At 42.7% G+C, this 18075-nt stretch overlaps 1 protein-coding gene across 3 annotated transcripts in view; it reads right to left on the reverse strand.

The window, feature by feature from the left end:
- Nucleotides 1-247: 247 nt before the first annotated feature.
- The window catches only part of LOC134173318 (calnexin-like), a 39342-nt gene continuing 21514 nt past the window's right edge, over nucleotides 248-18075 (reverse strand). Inside the window, exons 1-15 of one of the 3 annotated variants that reach the window (XM_062637190.1) lie at nucleotides 17331-17417; nucleotides 9483-9671; nucleotides 8954-9027; nucleotides 8401-8459; nucleotides 7916-8057; nucleotides 6604-6685; nucleotides 4968-5160; nucleotides 3865-4054; nucleotides 3012-3125; nucleotides 2434-2590; nucleotides 1905-2120; nucleotides 1375-1494; nucleotides 1129-1264; nucleotides 898-992; nucleotides 248-307 (exon numbers count right to left, since the gene is read on the reverse strand). In XM_062637190.1, coding sequence (XP_062493174.1) covers nucleotides 254-307; nucleotides 898-992; nucleotides 1129-1264; nucleotides 1375-1494; nucleotides 1905-2120; nucleotides 2434-2590; nucleotides 3012-3125; nucleotides 3865-4054; nucleotides 4968-5160; nucleotides 6604-6685; nucleotides 7916-8057; nucleotides 8401-8459; nucleotides 8954-9027; nucleotides 9483-9668 — 1818 coding nt within the window. In that variant the 5' untranslated portion in view covers nucleotides 9669-9671; nucleotides 17331-17417 and the 3' untranslated portion in view covers nucleotides 248-253. Of the gene's footprint in view, nucleotides 308-897; nucleotides 993-1128; nucleotides 1265-1374; nucleotides 1495-1904; nucleotides 2121-2433; nucleotides 2591-3011; nucleotides 3126-3864; nucleotides 4055-4967; nucleotides 5161-6603; nucleotides 6686-7915; nucleotides 8058-8400; nucleotides 8460-8953; nucleotides 9028-9482; nucleotides 9672-15810; nucleotides 15835-17330; nucleotides 17418-18075 lie in introns of those variants that run through there. The other 2 variants (XM_062637191.1, XM_062637192.1) reach the window with 2 other exon arrangements.

The raw sequence follows: 18075 nt of genomic DNA on the forward strand, positions 1-18075 counted from the left end.
CAAAATCCACAGCCCATTCTAGTAAATGCATTCTTTTCTACAGGAATGACGTTCTTTAAAACAGATGATTGCAAAGGTTTTACTGCTAGACACTCTGTTACATTGGATAGTGTGACTGGAACCTGTGGATGGTGAAATCTTGAGGTTTGTCCAAGTTTCAATGTAAGGTGTCCAAGGTCCTCTCCCAGAACCATGTTTGGAGAAAAAAATTGAAGAAAAAAAAAATTACAGATCAAGTTCTTATGACTTTTTCTCAATCTTTTCTTGGCTTTCTGTTTCTGGGTGATCTATTCACAGTTTCTTCCTCCTGCAAGAAAGTAATGTGTGTAAACATCAAGGAAATAAAATCTAAGAACACCCTTAAATAAAACATTTTGAGCTAACCTGAAAGAATTATCTACTTCAGGATTTCATTTCTGAAAGTACCTACCACTGTTACACACTTCCTTTCTATACATGGCAAACACAAATCCTCTTGTTTTCACAGTGGACATACACTATTTGCTGAGAGTAGTCAGCAGCTTCTGCTGCTGTGAAAATCCCTTTAACTTTGAGCAACACTGCACCCATTTTTAAGTCAATCATTATGTCAGTGTGGAGCACTTAAGAAGTCACATCCTGGCTGCATACAAAGCTGAATAAGCCTTCTGCCTCAAGAGGATGCATTCCACAGTCCCACTCCTCTCACAGTGCAGGGTCTAGGGCAGTGCTTTTAGCTCTGCCGAAGGTAGCCACAGAAATTCCTATTCAGCAGGGTGATTAAGTTTTTCAGAGTTCTGATACCAGGAGGGAGTATCACATGAGCCAGGTTAACTTTTAACATGTCAGTAAAGCTTGTTCTACATGACTTAAGGAAAAAAAATGCACAAGCTTCCCTCAAACATTAAGCACTTTTACCTCTGATGCAGGTTTCCTGTCCTCTTCCTCCTCCTCTTCTTCCTCCTCCTCTTGACTAGCATTTCCTATATCAGCATCACTTTTCTGCTTCTCTCCTAAGGGAAATAAAAATACCTCATTCTCATTTCTGACTTCACTCCACCATTGGCTTTACTCTGTCTGCCAATCTTGCTGGTTTGTTTTATCAGAGAAAACACTCAGAACTGTTTCAAGAATATCTAGTTCACCTACCTAGCTTCTCCTCATTTGCTTCCTCTTCTTCCTCCTCTTCCTTGTCCCCTTTGTCTTTTTCTTCCTCTTTCTCCTCATCCATCACATCAGGCTGAGGAGCATCAGTCTTTTTGTATTCTGCAGCACTTGGCTGTTTCTAGAAAAAAAAACATTGTCAAAACCAGGCAGTTACTTGTGACATAAAGGCATATTTTGCTGAATCTCTTTTTAAGCATAATACTATTTATAATTGGGCTAAATTCATACCTTCCCAGAGCAGCAGAAAAGGACAACAAGGAACACTGGCAAAGCCACAGTGAGGATGTAGACCACCCAAAGCCAGGGGCGCTCTTCAGCGGCTGCCATCATCTGGCCCACAACACCAGGCTATAAAATAAAAAGAACTGTCACATTTCATCCCATACAGCAAGTCACAGCAGTTAAGTTTAAGCTCCATAGATTTCAAGTAGGCTTTTTGCAGCTTTAAACATTGCATTTCATACCTCAAAAAATTAAAGCTAACTTGCACAAGTACTTTTTCCACATAGTTTACAAATTAAGAATTAAACTAAAGCTAACAGTCCAGTTGTCAGAGCAAAAACATCACAAAAGAGCAGTGAGTACTCAGAGCTACCCATAGCAACCATTACTATATTATTATTGGGAACGGAGGTTCCAGTCTGACTTAGCCTAACACCCATCCTTGGTACATATAGGGATATGCTGATAAAGAGCACAGAGGGAACAGCAGCAATGCTCCTACTGTCCAAGCACACAATGAAACATTTATTTCTCACCTCTGCAGCACCATCGGCTGCCTTTTTCAGTCCCCATCCATCGCTGGCCCAATCATCAGCTACAGCTCTTTCAGTACAGATAATAAAGTTATCAAAAAAGATGTCGGAAGTCATTGACCACAACTCAAGTCCCACAGCACTGAAGGGAGTCATCTTGAAAGGTTCCAAGTCTTCAAAGAAATCTGGGTTTGGGATCTTCCTAGGTTTCCAAATGCCCTAGGAAAGACAAAAGACATTCAGCCTCACCTACTACAATGCAATTTTTAGTTTTCAGCCCACTTTGAACAGAGTGAAACACCAATCCACTGCACTTAATTAGAATGTCTACCTGCAACTTGTCAGGGTTTGAGAATCAATTCTCATTTGTGCTACAGATAAGTGAAGCCAAGCAAACACTTTCCATGTTTCCACTTCAAACAGTACAATCACAACAGATTTTTATTCAAAATACAGTTCCTGAATCTAAATCCTTCTGGTTTATTCTGAGAGAAATACACTGGCCAGCAGTTTAAGCAATGAAAACACCAACCTGATAGTTCACATTATCAATCATAGGAGGCTTCCATTTGCCTTTGTAGTTTGGATTGTCAATCATTGGTCGCTGCCAGGTACCACAGCCAGGGGCTGCCTCACATTTAGGATTTGCAATCTGAGGTGCCTCCCATTCACCATCCATGTCCTCATCCCTGAAATGGGAAATTAATTGTTGAAATCTGCCTCTTCCCTTTATACAGAATAAGATTTAGATGCAGTGTAGGTCTGTAGATACAGATACCACAGAAGGATCAAGGATTTCAAGAAACAACTTGGAAGCATAGAAGCTCAACCAAAGCCAGTCTTCAAGCACAGCCTCTCCCGCTGCCCATTCCAAGTATGGTACACCTGCAAAGTGACCATCCCTGTCCTGTTCACCTTATATCACAAAAGAATTGACAAGTGCACAGGGGAACACAAGAAGATAAGAACCCGCAGACCAACTCTACCTTCTATTTTTGAAGGAAGACAGCATGAATCAACAACTTTGTCAGCAAGCAGCACTGACCTTGCAAAAATCAGCACTAAAGCCATTAAATACTTGCTGTCATTTGCAACAGGCAGTAAACATACCAATCTTCAGGCTTCTCGGCATCAGGGTCCGCTACATATTCTGGCTCATCATCCAGCCAGCCCTCTGGCTTCACAGCATTTTCATCTGCTATCTTTGCAGGAGCATCCTCATCCCTTGAAAACAGATTATATATTAATACATACAAGACATAAAAGTTCTTAACGGCAAGGCATAACTCTACAGACTCTGAGAAAGCCCACTGATGTGGACAACCATCCATCTTCATTGCTGGTAGGATAAGGGCAATGCCATTATTTCAGACCAGAATCGCACTGCAATCTGTTACCTAGATGTGCCTGCATGGCGCAGCCATAACACCAACTGTAAGGTAATACTACTGATTTTTTTAAAGCCAACCTAGAAAGGGTGTATTACAGCAAAGCCTGTATCTTGGTCATTGCTGCAACCACGCATCTGAGCTTGAAATCGAGTCCGTGGTTCACAAAGCACAGGTTCAAAGAGAGAAACCCAGTGTCAGTTTCTGATTTAGTATGTCAGATATTTCAGCTGCTTGGAACTATGTATTGCAGAAACAACCACAAATACCTTAGTTATACTTTCTGTAGCTCATCTTTTGATCTCACCAAGGATGAAAGCATCAGCTAGCACAGCTCTTTCAGCAAAACCTTTATCTGTGGCCAGCACAGCAACAAGAACACTAAACAGTAATTTCCAGAAGACACAGACTCTGCTTTTTCCTACCAAACTACTGCTCAGATGCCTAAACTGACTGTGGTTTGATTACAAGGGTAAGATTCAAAACCTTCTGTAAGTCATCTGAGAAAGACTTTTTGATCAGGACTGAATTATCAAGCTATGGTGTCCTTCAATTCCACTCTTCCAACAGCTTACCAGTCATCTGGTTTAACAGCATCTGGGTCTGGGATTTTTGGTCTCTCATCCCAGTCCTCAGGCTTCTGGTCATTCGGGTCCTCGATCTCTCGGGGTGGATTCACAGGAGGGGACATATCATTTAGCAAATTCCCACTGTTAACAACCGTTTGATCAACCAGGATTTCAAAACTGTTATCAGGATTCAAAACTGGAAGGAAAAAAGTTGATGTAGCCATTACATAGATGACAGAAAGCATGCATCATACAGCATCACTCATCCCCACCGTACAACTAAAGCTTCAGCAAACCGAGCTACCACCTACCCAGCGACTGTTTTATAAGAACCTTTCTCCTTATGCCAAAGTATAACTAGTGATGATGTACCACATCTCAGCTTGTGAGAGAGAAGACTCATTACAGGGGTCCTATGTTAAATATGCTAAAAGCACAAAGAAACTTCTAGAGCTATTACCAGTTATCACAGCAAGTTGACTTTGGCACTGTTAAGTATTCCCTTAGTAGCAAGAATGTATATATTCACTTCTACTCAAGAATAAGTCTCCTTACTACTGACTCACAGGATTTTCATCTCACTCCTCTTTATCCACTGCTGCCTCTCTAGTAGGACAGGCTAGAGATTCTCCCGAGTCTTCCTTGAAATATTCTAGTCATAGCTAACATACCAAACCAGACACTGTACTTCAAAACCCACTGAGTTTGTCTAGTACCATAAAAGCAGCAAGAAAAAAAAAAGCACAAATCATCCCTGTAAATCTAAAGCCTAGCATGTCCCAAATTACTAGGAGGCAGCATTCAAGCAGTTTTATATAAATGTTGCTAGTAACTTTGGATATACTTGGCAGATCAAGTTACTTACAGCTGTTCCTTTAATTACTAAGTTCAAGGTCTCATGACCATTCTTACATAAATCAAGATTTCTTGCAACAAAGAAATAAGCCTTTGTAAAACAAGACCAGTTTTTGCATTCAGAGCTTTCAAGTGGTCTTTAGTACTATGGTGTGTCAACACAAATATTCCATTCATCTGGCTCATTTTTATGAGCTTTTAATTCAGGAAACACAGTAGTAGTTATTAACACACATAATGAGCAGTCATCATACCTAGAGTGTAAAGATGGGTCTTCTTATCAGTAAAGTAAGTCTTCAGGTCCGCATCTGGACGCTTTGCATGCTTCTCCTCGTATCTGCCAGTCTTTGGGTTTTTGTGCCGGAAGATGAAGTGCAATTTATAGTCCTCTCCACATTTGTCAGGGCCAAACATGATTGTATATGGAGTTTTGTCATGGAACTGGTCCTTTAAAAACAATGCAAGACTTCATTCCAGTATTCTGAAATACAGCTTAAGTCACTGCCTGGCATAAGAAGTCCCAGTTCATCAGGGATTATTCTACAATTTGGCTATCAAGCAGTGAAGAACTCACACTAAAGCCTGTATGAGGAATACAAGCCTTTAGAAAAAACACACTAGAATGATCCCAGCTGCTTGATTTTGCACCTCAGGTCTCTACTTCTCATATGGAAAACAGCAGCTATACAAGCGTTATCAAAAAGATAAGTGTAACAACCACAATGTTGCAAGTATACCTCCACGTTATCATAAAGCATTTTAAAAGCTATCAATACAGAAATATCATTTACTGGTAATAATGAATGAGTAGTTAGTCCAGTGAGTTTCTCCCACACAGTGATAAGCAGCATTAGAAGTGAGGACAATTTTTATGTTGTTTACACTTATAAACTGTGGTACAGTCTCAATCTGAAAGCTAACTGGATATAATCTCACCACTGAGCACTGCAAGCAAGTCTATTTGTTCTTGCTAATGGTAGTTTGAAATTTAATGCACATAAACTGGTTAGACAAACAGTCTTTTGGGTGTCCTTTTTTTAAAGGACAGTTTGGAATCTGTATTAATAATATACCTGCAATGAGGCTGGAGAAGGAAAGGAGAAGGATGGGTAACAATTCATAAAAGGTACTTCCTATAAAGTCTAGGAAGATGGCTAAAGAAAACCCATAGGCTACAAAAGCTTCTGCAAAGCAGTTAAGCTTTGTCTGAACAGGCTAAACCACTTCAGGTGGGAATATGACTGAGAGGAGAGAGAATGATTCTTAATTCTTAGGAGTTATAACATGGTCTCTTCCACTGACCACACTTCTAAAACAATGCATTCAAGGGTCATTTATGAAGTAAATGGTTCTATATAGCTCACGTGTGTAGCTGAACATGTAATATTGTATCCACACCAACCTCTCAAGGCCATTTTTAAATATACCCAGTAACTCTCAAGTGAGTTCACATGTCAAAAGACAATAAATGTAAGGTGTATTTTTAGTTATTTGCATTAGTCTCTTTTAGACAATAAAACATGGGATCTTCCTTCTGCACCAAGAGCTTCCCAAGAAGGTTTCTCCTCTGGCCACACACTGGCTACTCTCATGAGACACATCCTCTTTGGTCCTAGAACCTAAGGAAATCTGAAGGATTGCAGATTTTAGTAGAGATCTACAACTGCTCAGCTACTAGAGAACTGCAGAATTTTCACTCAAGAAGCCAGAACATTTCAATATTTACCCTCTCCAACTGGAAACAGTGGGGAAAATGCTGAGTGCAAAGTATTCTGGTAATCAGGCCCTATATAAGCCCTTACTGCCTTTACTAAAGGGGCTTCTTCAAGCAGAAGCAGTATGAGGAAGTTTGCTTTCACAGCTAATACTCAAAGTAGCAGCATCACTCACCAGGTTCAATTCAGGAGTTTTTGAAAGCAATTTCACATAGGCCCCACCACACTCTATTCCATTTTGGAAGTTTACTTCATACCTAAATTTTGGTTTTGGACAGAGAAGTGGAGAACATGTTATACGTAAGGAAAAGTTACTTCTGTAATACACAATTTTAATTTTCAATTACTAATTAAAACTGTTTTGTTGTTGCTTACTTTAAATTTCCCAGTGAGTATTAAAAGTACACACTGCACCCTAAGAACTAATATTCATAAAGGCCTGAGAAACAAGGAAGAATAAGGATTCAGAAGACTTGACCTGACAGAAAAAATTACAGTAATTGAGTACTGGTCTAGAAGATCATGATCTAGAAACAGAGAAGGAAGAAAGAGTTCCAGTACGTAAAACACTGCAACAGAGATTAAGGCAAGCCAATTATTTTCTCTACAACTACTACAGCAGACAGACAACTCAGTCTGCAAGACGACCAAAGTGACAACAATTGGATCCTAGGAGAAGCCCCCTTAGGGTTATAAGTATGCAACAGTATATTTAGGGATGCCAAGGAGTCTGAAAAAGGCAAAACAACCCTGTCAGGAATAGGCTAAATATGCTTGATCCTCTCTCAGTGCCAGCAGCTGGAGCAGATGACCACTGGGATTTATTTTTAGTCTAGTATTTTGAGTCAAAACTAAAAAGTCAAGCAAAGCAGAGTGATCAATTTATCTTGTGCATATCTGAAGTAGCTTACTCTTGGTTTAAAACTGGTAAAGTTCTTACTGAACTATTTCTCCCCCCAACTCGGTAGTCTAAAATACATGCAAACAGCTTTTTCTACATCAGTCATCGCTAGAGTTAGGCAAGCTGTTCATCTCCCATGATAGATGAACTAAGACAAAAGAAGGACAAGTGTCTTTACCACTCTGTCCACTCCACCTTAGAAACAGGGCAGTTTACTGCATAAGGTAGAGCACTGACCTACATACAGACCAGCTTCTGTTCCAAAGGACATGGACTTCCACAATTAGCAGTACAAAAGTCAGTTGCCTGACCTTGTTACTACAATTAAATCAAGTGAATTCAAGTCCCAAGACAGGTTACCAAGTCTTTTTTCCTCTTCAGGCTTCAGAGGGACTACCCTGTTCTTAACTTCCCACTTTGGGAATCTGGGTTGCTATTTTACTTTTACTTAAACAGTGTAATAATAGGTTGCAGCATCATGTGTCATCTAGACCCCCAGTCAACAAAAGCTCAGTTATGGAATTAACCTCAGCCTGCTATCATACCACCCTTGAAATAACAGAACCTGGAGTTATCCTTTACTTACTGTATAATAAGGGGTTTGGTATCGAATACAAAAGGCTTTGCAAGTTTGGATGAAATTGCATGGTGCTTGGCTCGGGTTACCAACACAAGCCCTTTGTCTCCTGGAAGCTTAGTATCCTTCATGTCTTGGACTTCCCATTTACCTGAAAAGAAATTAACCAAATGCTATCAAAACTTATTCAAGACAGTCTTTGTTTAGCCCGGTTTTGAGCAAGATAGTCAGCATTCTGCAATAATACCCTCCAGGACACATTAGCAAATTATCAATAACATCTTCACTAAGTTACTTTTAAATCTCCAAGTGGATATTTTGGCTAAATCAGGACTACACTTATATTGCTAGCCAGGTATAAAACCCACCTCTCCCATATTCTTCAGTGAACATACTTTTAACTGAGAAACAGAAACCAAAGACTTGCACCTTTTCTTTAGATACGGCAAAATACATCAGAAACCATATACTACCCAGACCCAGGTTGGACTCACCATCGTATTTGGCAATCTCATCATCTGTATCATCCTTTTTGGCTCTGGAAAGGATCCATCTAGAAGACAGACATCCAGTGGTTGGAAAACCATACTTTTACACACACACACTAAAAATCCTGCCCTTAAAATAAGATAGCCCTTGCTGTCCTATCATTACACCCCAGTGTTTTGATCCATCAAGGAGTTCTATCCCCAAGCCTGCAAAGGTTTCTGCATTTGCCACTCTCTGCCCCCCTTCAAAGTAGGATCATGGTCTCCGTCTTGATCTTGTAAAAAACAGAAGTAGTACCTCAATAAGTAAATAGTACTTCCTTACCCAAGTAAGAAGTCAGATGAGGATTAAAACATTACATGTATGCCTCACCTCCCCCTTGTTACTAGAACTTAAGGCAACACTAATTTAACTCCGTACTTTAACAGGCAGTCTCATCTAGTCACTGCTGTAATCCTCACCAGCCACAGCCCTTTAATTCAATTTGGGTAATACAGGCTCTAGAGAGGGTTTAATTTTTAATTATTTGCCATACTGAATACTTCAGGCAATACTCACCCATCCAGAGTTCCCTTATCAAAGGACTCTGCAAAATACACCTCGCCAGTTGGGACTGGGGGCCTGTAGGTAACCTGTTGGAGAAGAGGAGCATTTACGCACCTTTCAAAGCACATTCTCTACTCTAAAGAAATACAGACACAGAACTCACATTCCCACTTTACACTCAAGTAGAGTTTACCTGGAACACCCTTGCAGAATAAATACAGAAGCTATGTAAATACTGCTGCTTGAGCCAAGCCACTGTGCTCTTGTCTGCAACTAGAAGTCTATCTAGCTGGAAACACTAGGACTAACTCCTGATAATCACATCACAGATTTCAAGGATGGATCCAAGTCTTCAGGAAGAATGCGGGGGACATGAGAATAGGAACAAAGCAGCTAAGCTTAATTCCAAGCCCTACTCCCAGATAACATCTTTAATAAAATCACAACATATTAAATGGTAGCAAAGACAACTCTGATCAGACTCACATTAACCACAACACAACCAGTAATTTAATCTTTTAAAAGAAGTCCCATGCCAAACCTTTGGAGTTGGAGGAGGAGTGCTCATTTCAGGCTTTGACTCTTCTGCCTCCTCAATGCCATCGTCCAAGTCATCCTCAATATCAACTACATCATCACCATCATTGTCATCATCCGTATCATGTGCCTGGACAGCAAGAGTCCCAAGAGCTAACAGGGTCACATACAGCAGCCATTTCAGCTCCATGATCTGAGTAAGACAGACAAGGCAAAGAGGTCAAGCCAGCACTACAGGCAGAGCATATAGGATTGCTTCTCCAAACCAAGCACCCAAGACAACAGGTAAAGTGCCTGGTCATACCACTGAAGCGAAAGTGCAAACTAATCTTTTCAGCTCTGTTATTTACTGCATCTGGCTGGTTGAGACAGCTCGAAAAGCCAGAGAGAAATACAGCATAAAGCTAAGTACTTAATACAAAACAGACATTAACTGAGCAGAGGGCCACTTGTACAAGTCCCGCAGATCATGCTGCAGAAGTGCCCATTTTGTTTACACTGCAACAAGGGGCAGGACAGCAGCCATGTGCACAGCACCACAACCTCTGTAACTGTAAAAACTTAGCAGAAAAACCCATTACTTACAAAGAACTTTAAATGTATCATGCAGCAACTGGAATTTCCATTCAGTTCAGAAATTGAAATACAATTAGCTAGCTCTTTCAAGCAAAGAGTAATCGATCCTCTACCTCCTGTTCAGTATTTTGTTTGTCCTTTCAACCATGGGATACTTCCAGTCATCAGACCCTTTCCCAGGTTTTATCATGGTCTTACAGCTAACAGACACTGATACTACTGGCAGATGTCTATAAGCAGTTGAGGCTAGCTAGGCCCAGGAGAAAACTTCTTACTATTTAACAGACAATTGCTTTGATTCCCCTCTTTCAATCTTTAATTTAACAAGATAACCAAAGAAGCAGAGTATGTTAACTGAGGCTCTACAGAATTAAATTATCACACTTAGCTTATCACACTTATTTATAAGGTGCCTAGCACATTATCACACCTGAAATATCATAGACATTGGCAAGCTGTAGCTCAAAAGATCTTGTAAAACAGGCTTCAATTTGACTTTCTTGCTACAAAAACTACAAGATCACTGCACCTTTCTGTTGCAGAAGGCAACACTGAGCCTGCTGTTCATAGCTTTATCTGCCACAATAACCTGCCCCTTGTCACCTTTTCTCCTTTGAATCACATTCCAAATCTTTCTTCAAAAACCAGAGTTGTGACTAATACATTTTAGAAGTCAATACAAAATGAAACACCCCTCCTTTCCCAACACTCCTGCCTCAGGTCATAGCCCTGTGGACTTACAAACATAACTCAAGCAGAGTTAATGGTGCCTGTAGGGGAATAAGATCATGCTAGAAAACAAACTTCAACTTTCCAAAACATGGTTAGGCAACTGAAAGAATTTACAGTCTTCAGTGCTTATCAGCACTATCCAATGCTCCAAAATTATGTTGCAGATTATTCTTTAACATCTAATAACAGAAGGGATGTCTTATAACTACCACAAAACTGTATTTCAAAGACCTCTGCTGAGGTCACGTCCAGTTTGTCACTACAGCAACATGTAATTGCAGCCAGTTCCCTAACAATAGTGATGGCCTTGAGGATTATTGTCTAAATGCATGTTCACAGCCCTCCCCCTCACAGCTCAGGCAACTGCACCCGAACACCTCTGAGCCCCATGAACACTATTCACAGATGACAGAAGCTTTCAAGTGTTGTTACATATGAGTAAAGCTCATTTGCTTAATGCACAGCATACAGCTAAAATTCAAGTCACAGACATCAGAGAAGGTCAGAGCTCTTACTACTGGAACCACAATATAAAGCCAAGGAATGAGAACTGCCAGTTGGAAGTTGAAGCTCCTCATGCGCAGATAGCAGTCTCTGAACAAACTCATGCCCACCAGCATAAAAGCAGTTACAGAACACAAGAGTTTCATTTGAAAAAGTGATCTTCAGAGCTCTGTCTGACTGAAGCAACTGCAGGTGAGACGGCACAAGGACACCTTTCCAAAGGAAAGATTGAATTTTGTCTTACTTTACCAACAGGGCCTCACCAAATACATTCTTCACAGAGCTGAACTGAGGATGATTTTACCCAAATTTTACAACTGCTTTCAAATTACATTATGCAAATAGAGTGACCACTTCATCATTTGCAAAGTGATACGAAGAAATTTGTCTTAGAAGTATAGCAAGACTAAAAATAAGCCAAGTCTCTCCTAAGAGGAGGGAGTTCCTGCATACCTCCTCTCTAGCTTGTGCAAAGGCTATTAATGACTTAGCATGCAAATAATCCTTTAAGTAATCTCACCACTAGCAATAAAGTTTTGGTGAAGGAATTAAATCATGCCAGTACTGACTCCATATGTAATAATTATGTACTTCACAATTCCACTTCAACTACAGCCCTTTGGAAGTATTTGTCAGCAGCAAATGGGCTTTGCTAAATGCTAACACATAAACAGCAAAGCCACAGAGCCTCATACTGCAGGCAAAGCTGCTCCAGAAATTCTTTTGCCGAAGCACCCCTGTGAAACCAGGCAATTCCATCAGTACCCCACAGAGCAAGGCAGAAGTTATGTCACTTTGTGCTCCTAACACAACCATAGCTATCTACCCTATATATTTATCAGTTTGTGCATTGTCTCAATCTGAGGCCTCACTGAACCTCATCTCAAGGTAGAAAGGTAACCTGTTCAAGTCCCCAAGAAAGCTTCTTTCCCCTCTTCCAAAGACAGCTACATGCATGAAAAGAAGCTAATCTAGTTTCACATCTTTGCCTCTTTCCAATCACTGGCAAGCAGTATTCACAAGTTCATATCCCTACAAAAAGCTGTTTAGGACACCTCCTACATATTAAATCAGTCCCAAACTCAACATAAGCTACTACTCATACACCTTGAGCACAGACTGGCAGCATCTCCTGCAAATGCCACTTGTCATTTCAAGCTCCCTATTCTGCTGATCTCTAAGAAACAGAAGAAACCATGTCCTCAAAAGAGCAATTTAAATATCATAAATGTGTGCTTTGCTGAAAAAGCTGCTTCTACCCATAATGGATATGCTGCTACAGGAGAAAATTCCCACTTCACACAATCCTTAGAGACAACGCAAACACAACTACGCACCAGTAATTTAGGTTATTCATAAATAGGAGATAGAAAGGGAGAGAGAAGAAACTCAGGTTTTGTGTAAAACGGGCATGAACCCATTTTTCAGTGGAGTTTTAAGCTGCTAGCAACTACGGGTGTTCAATTAGTCACCTCAACTGTAGTCTAACCTTCAGATGCACAGCTACCTATTCCATTATGATCAGATTTCTCCCATGAAGTGTCCAATTTCCAAGCCATCATCACCATTAGCCATTTCTGCCTGCACTTCCCTTTTAGGTTGAACTGTGTAATACTTCTGAAGGTTAGCGTATTTCTGACCATGCAACAGCCAAAAGCCTTTAACAAAGGAACCCTTTCATAATAAGCAAGAGCTTCTGACGTTTCCATTCTCCCTTAGTGCAACCCCCATTTTCACAATAACAACATTTCAAGACAGAGATGACTAAAACTTTGTCTACTTTTCTTTTAGTAAGTTCTTCAGGCACTTGTAGACATTGGCACCACCTGGACTGAAGGAGAACTACTGCAGGCATAACACCAAAGTACTAACTAGGAAGAGAGTTTGAGACTGTCAGGGCTAACAAATCACTTATTCTCTTCCATGTGCCCATCCACAGCCAGGCTTCTACACCAGAGAACTTATAGCTAAAATTTAAGCACTGTCCACCTGATTGTCAAAAGGCTGAAGCATTTTCCCTTAGAATTGACAGGAGCTGCACCAGAGCAATGAAAGCAGACACCCGGAACAGCTACTACAGACTTCACAAAATAAGAACTAAACCGAACTGGAGTGAGATTCAGATACAGGATCAGCTTCTTGCCATAGAAGTGGCACTCCCAAGTTAGGGCTAAGTGATTGCTACCTCTGTGTTTCAAGGCCTCCAAAGGAAGTCATATAGCTTCAGTGATTTATCTTTATTTAGAATTCCTTTCACTGGGCATAAAGGGGAAAGTTCATCTTGACGACTGGCATGACCCTGCAAACATTGGACCCATACAGCAGACAGATGTTTCCATTCTCTCCAACATGCATGTCCTGGGGAAGGACAGGCAATGAAAGGGCCCACACAAAGAATGTTAAAGTCCTTTGCTATCATACTTACAGAACATACTATTTAGAAAGTAACTTCCCTGTCAGGTCAAACAGAGCCTGCAAAACCAGTTTAATCCTCTCCTCGGTTACTCATCTATTTGAGTGGTTCACCAAGCAAGTCCTTAACAAGGCATAACAGAATGTGTAAACTACATTTCAATTGCTACTGGCTATCTAGTTTACTACTTCATTTTCTTTTTTTTAAAGAACTAACAGTCAGATGAAATAGGCCTTATTAAAAATAAGCTGCTATAAACTACACCCCAACAATTTAACTGGAAGAACAGCAGTGGTTTCTATTTCAGTAGCATCCAAAGCGATAGCTGAATGACTTCAGTAGATGAAGAGCAAAATTTGCTAGTAAAGTTATGTGTTCCAAATGCTGTATTTCAGAATGGTATTTACAGTGGAAGCACACCAGTAAAAACAAGCACAAGGCATCCTCATGCAAGGCAAGAATTATGGAAGAAAGGTTTAAAGACACAAAAGACAGAAAATTCATCACAACACAAAAAAAGCAAGCAAGGAGACAAGAACAGAAAGGCCAAGACCCAGATACCCATTTTCCCCTCTCAAATTAGATTTGTATAGTTTCTGAGCAAAGGCTTGGCCACCCAACTGGGTAGTTCACTAGTTTCTCAAAGTCAGAAATAGTGAAGAGCAGCGGAAACCTCTTCCACATCTCACAATCCCTCCACCTTCCACATCCCAGCTCCTCTGCGGTGCCAGGGTAACTGTTTACACAGCCTCATGATGAGCTGCAGCAGGTTTATGATGGCTCAGAAGCCTTCTGCCATGTTATTTTAACCCTGAATCAATACCCCAGTCCAAGCCGCAACACAAAGGCAGAGTTGTGGCAGGACAAGTGAAAGTGCTGTGAGATAAAGTAGTCCAAGGATAAAGGAAATAAAGCTGTTGGGAGCACAGCTGGGTTAATGCCATAGTTTCAAGTGCAGTTCTGTCATCCACACTTGTCTTTAGGCAGACTCGGAAGATGGACACTCTATGGCAAAGCTGAACAATTGCATGGGCAAACAGTGTAATTTCAGCAACCAGTTCATTACCTCCCACCCCTCTAAAGGGGTATAATAAAATTATGTTCATATATATGCAGCAATTCATATGATGCAGAAAACACTTTTCTCCCCTTAAATGCTTCATTTTACAGCTAGACAACTTCCACCATTGAGGAGATTCTGCTTTAACATCATACCTCAATGAACAGCAGGCGTGGCTGAATTCAAACCACCTTGCTTGCAACAGGCCCAAGGCAGGAGCTATGTGGGGAGGGTGGTTTGCTCCTGTCCCTCCTCTTTGTTTTTAAAGGAGGGGGTACACTGCTACATCACATTTGAGGAAATTCTCCAGGAGAAGATTAGCCAGACCTCTCCTGGAGAGCTCAACTGCCCCACAAAAAAAAGCTGCCTTCTGTTTGAGTTGCAAGGAGCACAAACCAGGCAAGAGATTAGGTGTGAAAGGTGGCGGCAACAAAGCTTGGCTTTAATAAGTATTTCAAATATGCCAGTTTTCTAAAATTAACAGCACAAATACAGCAAGGGAGAAAACACCATGTACCGTTTGTCAGCAGAGACACTGCTCCCTCAGAACTGGAAGTCCTTGGAGGGCAAAGACAAGAACTGCAAAGATTTCTGGCCATAAAACAGATGGGCTGCTAGGAAAATTACATTAAGTGGGGGAGATCTGGAGGTGCCCCAAGATCTTTCAGACCATCATGCCTAGAAATCAATTTAAGTTTGCCCTGCTACAGAATTGATTCCAGCAAGAACAGGCTGCCACTATGATCACTACTAGAGGCAGAAAAATGAAAGCCCAGAAAAGGAAGTAAAAGGCAGGGCTAAGTACAAACCATAGTCTATTCTCAGTAAAGGATTTATTCATTTACTTAGGGGGAAGTGCTGCAGCACATCAAATGAGAGGGTAATCTAACAGAGACTGCAAGCCTTCTTACTGCTTTACACTAGGCTTTGCTTCCTAGGACAGAAGCTGATACCAGGAAACAGTTCTGTGTCTTATACATAGCTTGTAATGATGTCTGTGAATTGTATAAGCATTCCCATCTGTTAACTAGAAATACTGATACTTACTATGAACACAGAGTTCAACCCAAAGCTTTTCCATGTTTTGGATAAACATGCAATGTGATCAAATCAACAGTAAGGAGGTTTTTTTAGTCATTCAAGCGCATCAGAGTGAATGTGTGGTAGCCTATTTCAACCTGCATTTAACCATCAGTTTATCTGCATTATCTCATACATTATTATAGTTCCCTATCTCCTTGCAATACTTTAGCAACAACCCAAACCACAGTGGGTAATGTCACAAAAAACCTGCATGTCAGCTCTGCTTAATTTACAACATGAAGTAATCATACTGCTTTTAGAAATACATTGCATTCCTAGAGACTAGTTTTGAGACATCTAACATACTCTAAATAAGCTTCAGAGAGTTTTCCATAATGCTCTGCAGAAATACTGCAGCATCAATTATGTTAACATTAAGAATAAAGAAGTTTGGACTTTTACTAGTACTACCACTATTGCTAATCCATGTCTGCCTCCCTTCACAACCACATCACCTGCAGCATTTCCCTTTCTACAGCCTAGAAAGTTCTTAACCACAAAACTGCACGTGAAAGTTCTCTCTTTAGAGTCAGTACAGACAAGAAAGCATCGGGCTATGCATGCTTTAATTCAAAGGTGTGGAGTTGTTTGTTTTAAAAGCACATGATACAATCTTCAGACAAAAATGAGACCAGGATGTCATTTATACACCATTTTGAAGACACCCAACACAAGTAATATTTGTGTGGTAAAATTCAAAGCATGAACTGAGGTCCCTCAAACCCTGAGACATTGCTGCTGCACTCTGCTCGTCTGTACTTCACCTGTTGGGCCTTCAGTTCTGCACTTTCAACTCCCCCATTCCAGAGACTTCTGCTTCCCCTTGCACAGCCCGAACCAGGCCCGACGCTGAGCTCCACACCCGCCTCCTCTCCAAGCTCTGCGGGGCCTCCCACTCATAGTGAGCATTTTTTGGGAGCTCAACGCTATTTCCACGCGTTAGCGGCCGGCATTAAAACAAGCAGCCAGATAAAACCCACACCACCCCACAGTCACCTCCGACCCCAACCTCCCTCCCCACAGAAGCCGCTCCCCATCGAGGAGGGGGAGCACCGAAGGTCCCGTCGGCCCCGCTCCAGCCGCGGCCCTCCCACACGCCGCTCCCCATCCCAGAGGTCCCAGAACTTACCAGAAACCCCACCGCTCCCCGTCAAACCTCTCAGAGGCCTACGGGCGCCGCAGCAGCCCCATGCCCAGCCCAGCCGCGGGGCCCTCCCCAGGCACGACCGCCCCTCCCACCCCAGCTCCCGGCGCACACACGGGCCTGCCGCCGCCTGCCACACCCAGGGCCCAGCAACCTCCCGCCGCCACCGCCGCACACCCCCCGGCTACCCCCGACGCTTCACCCCGCCAATCCCCCGACATGCCCCGCGGTGGGCCCGCTCCCCGCACCGCGATGGTGGCGGAGCTGCCCCGGCCCGCAGCGGCGGAGGACGGGCTGTGGGGACACGGGGACAGACGGGGACGGACAGACGGACACTCACCCGCCGCAGCCCCTAGCGCCCCCAGCCGCCCCTCACCTCCGTCACGTGCCGGCCGCCACCGCCCGCCTATCTACCGCGCGCCAGCCCCGCCCCCGGCCCACATCTCTCCGCCTTCCCCATTGGCGGAGAGCGTGTCGCCCCGCCCACCCCGCCGCCAGCCCTGCTTTCTGATTGCCTCACGCTGCCGCCAATCAATGGCCAGTCCGCCTCAAAACACGCCCCAACGGCGCTGCCCTTCGTGGAGCGCTCTTATTGGTTGGAGGGGTTGCAGGAAGTGTTGGGTGATTGGCTGGTTGAGGGGAGGCCGTTGAGAGGTGGGCGGGGACGCGGCGGGTCTTCGTCCGAGGGCGCTGCGGTGGCTGACAGAGCCCGGCGGGCGGGAGCCGCTGAGGCGGGGACGGGTCACGGGGACGGGCTGAGGGCGGATCTCGTCCCGCTACTGCTGCCGGCCCTGAGGCAGGACCCGAGGGGCTGGCCTAGCTTCGGCCCTCGCGGCGGAGGAGCCCGGGGTCTGCCCGTGCAGCTGGAGGTGCTGCGAGCCTCGCCCCGGAGCTCTGAGGAGGTCACTGCCTGTCCTGTGTCTGAGCACCACAGTATTAAACAGCAAAGTCACCTTTATGTGTGCCTGCACGATCATTAGCTCCTTAGAAGAGGTTTTTCAAATTCTCCTGTTTATGCAGAATTCAGTGTCTTTGAATAGGCATTTATCAAAACCTAGTGTATTTTGCTCAATTACTAACTGAGG

Source organism: Pezoporus occidentalis, unplaced genomic scaffold, assembly GCF_034315485.1.
Source record: "Pezoporus occidentalis ecotype Australia unplaced genomic scaffold, CSIRO_AGI_Poc_V1 ctg508, whole genome shotgun sequence".
Taxonomy (NCBI): domain Eukaryota; kingdom Metazoa; phylum Chordata; class Aves; order Psittaciformes; family Psittacidae; genus Pezoporus; species Pezoporus occidentalis.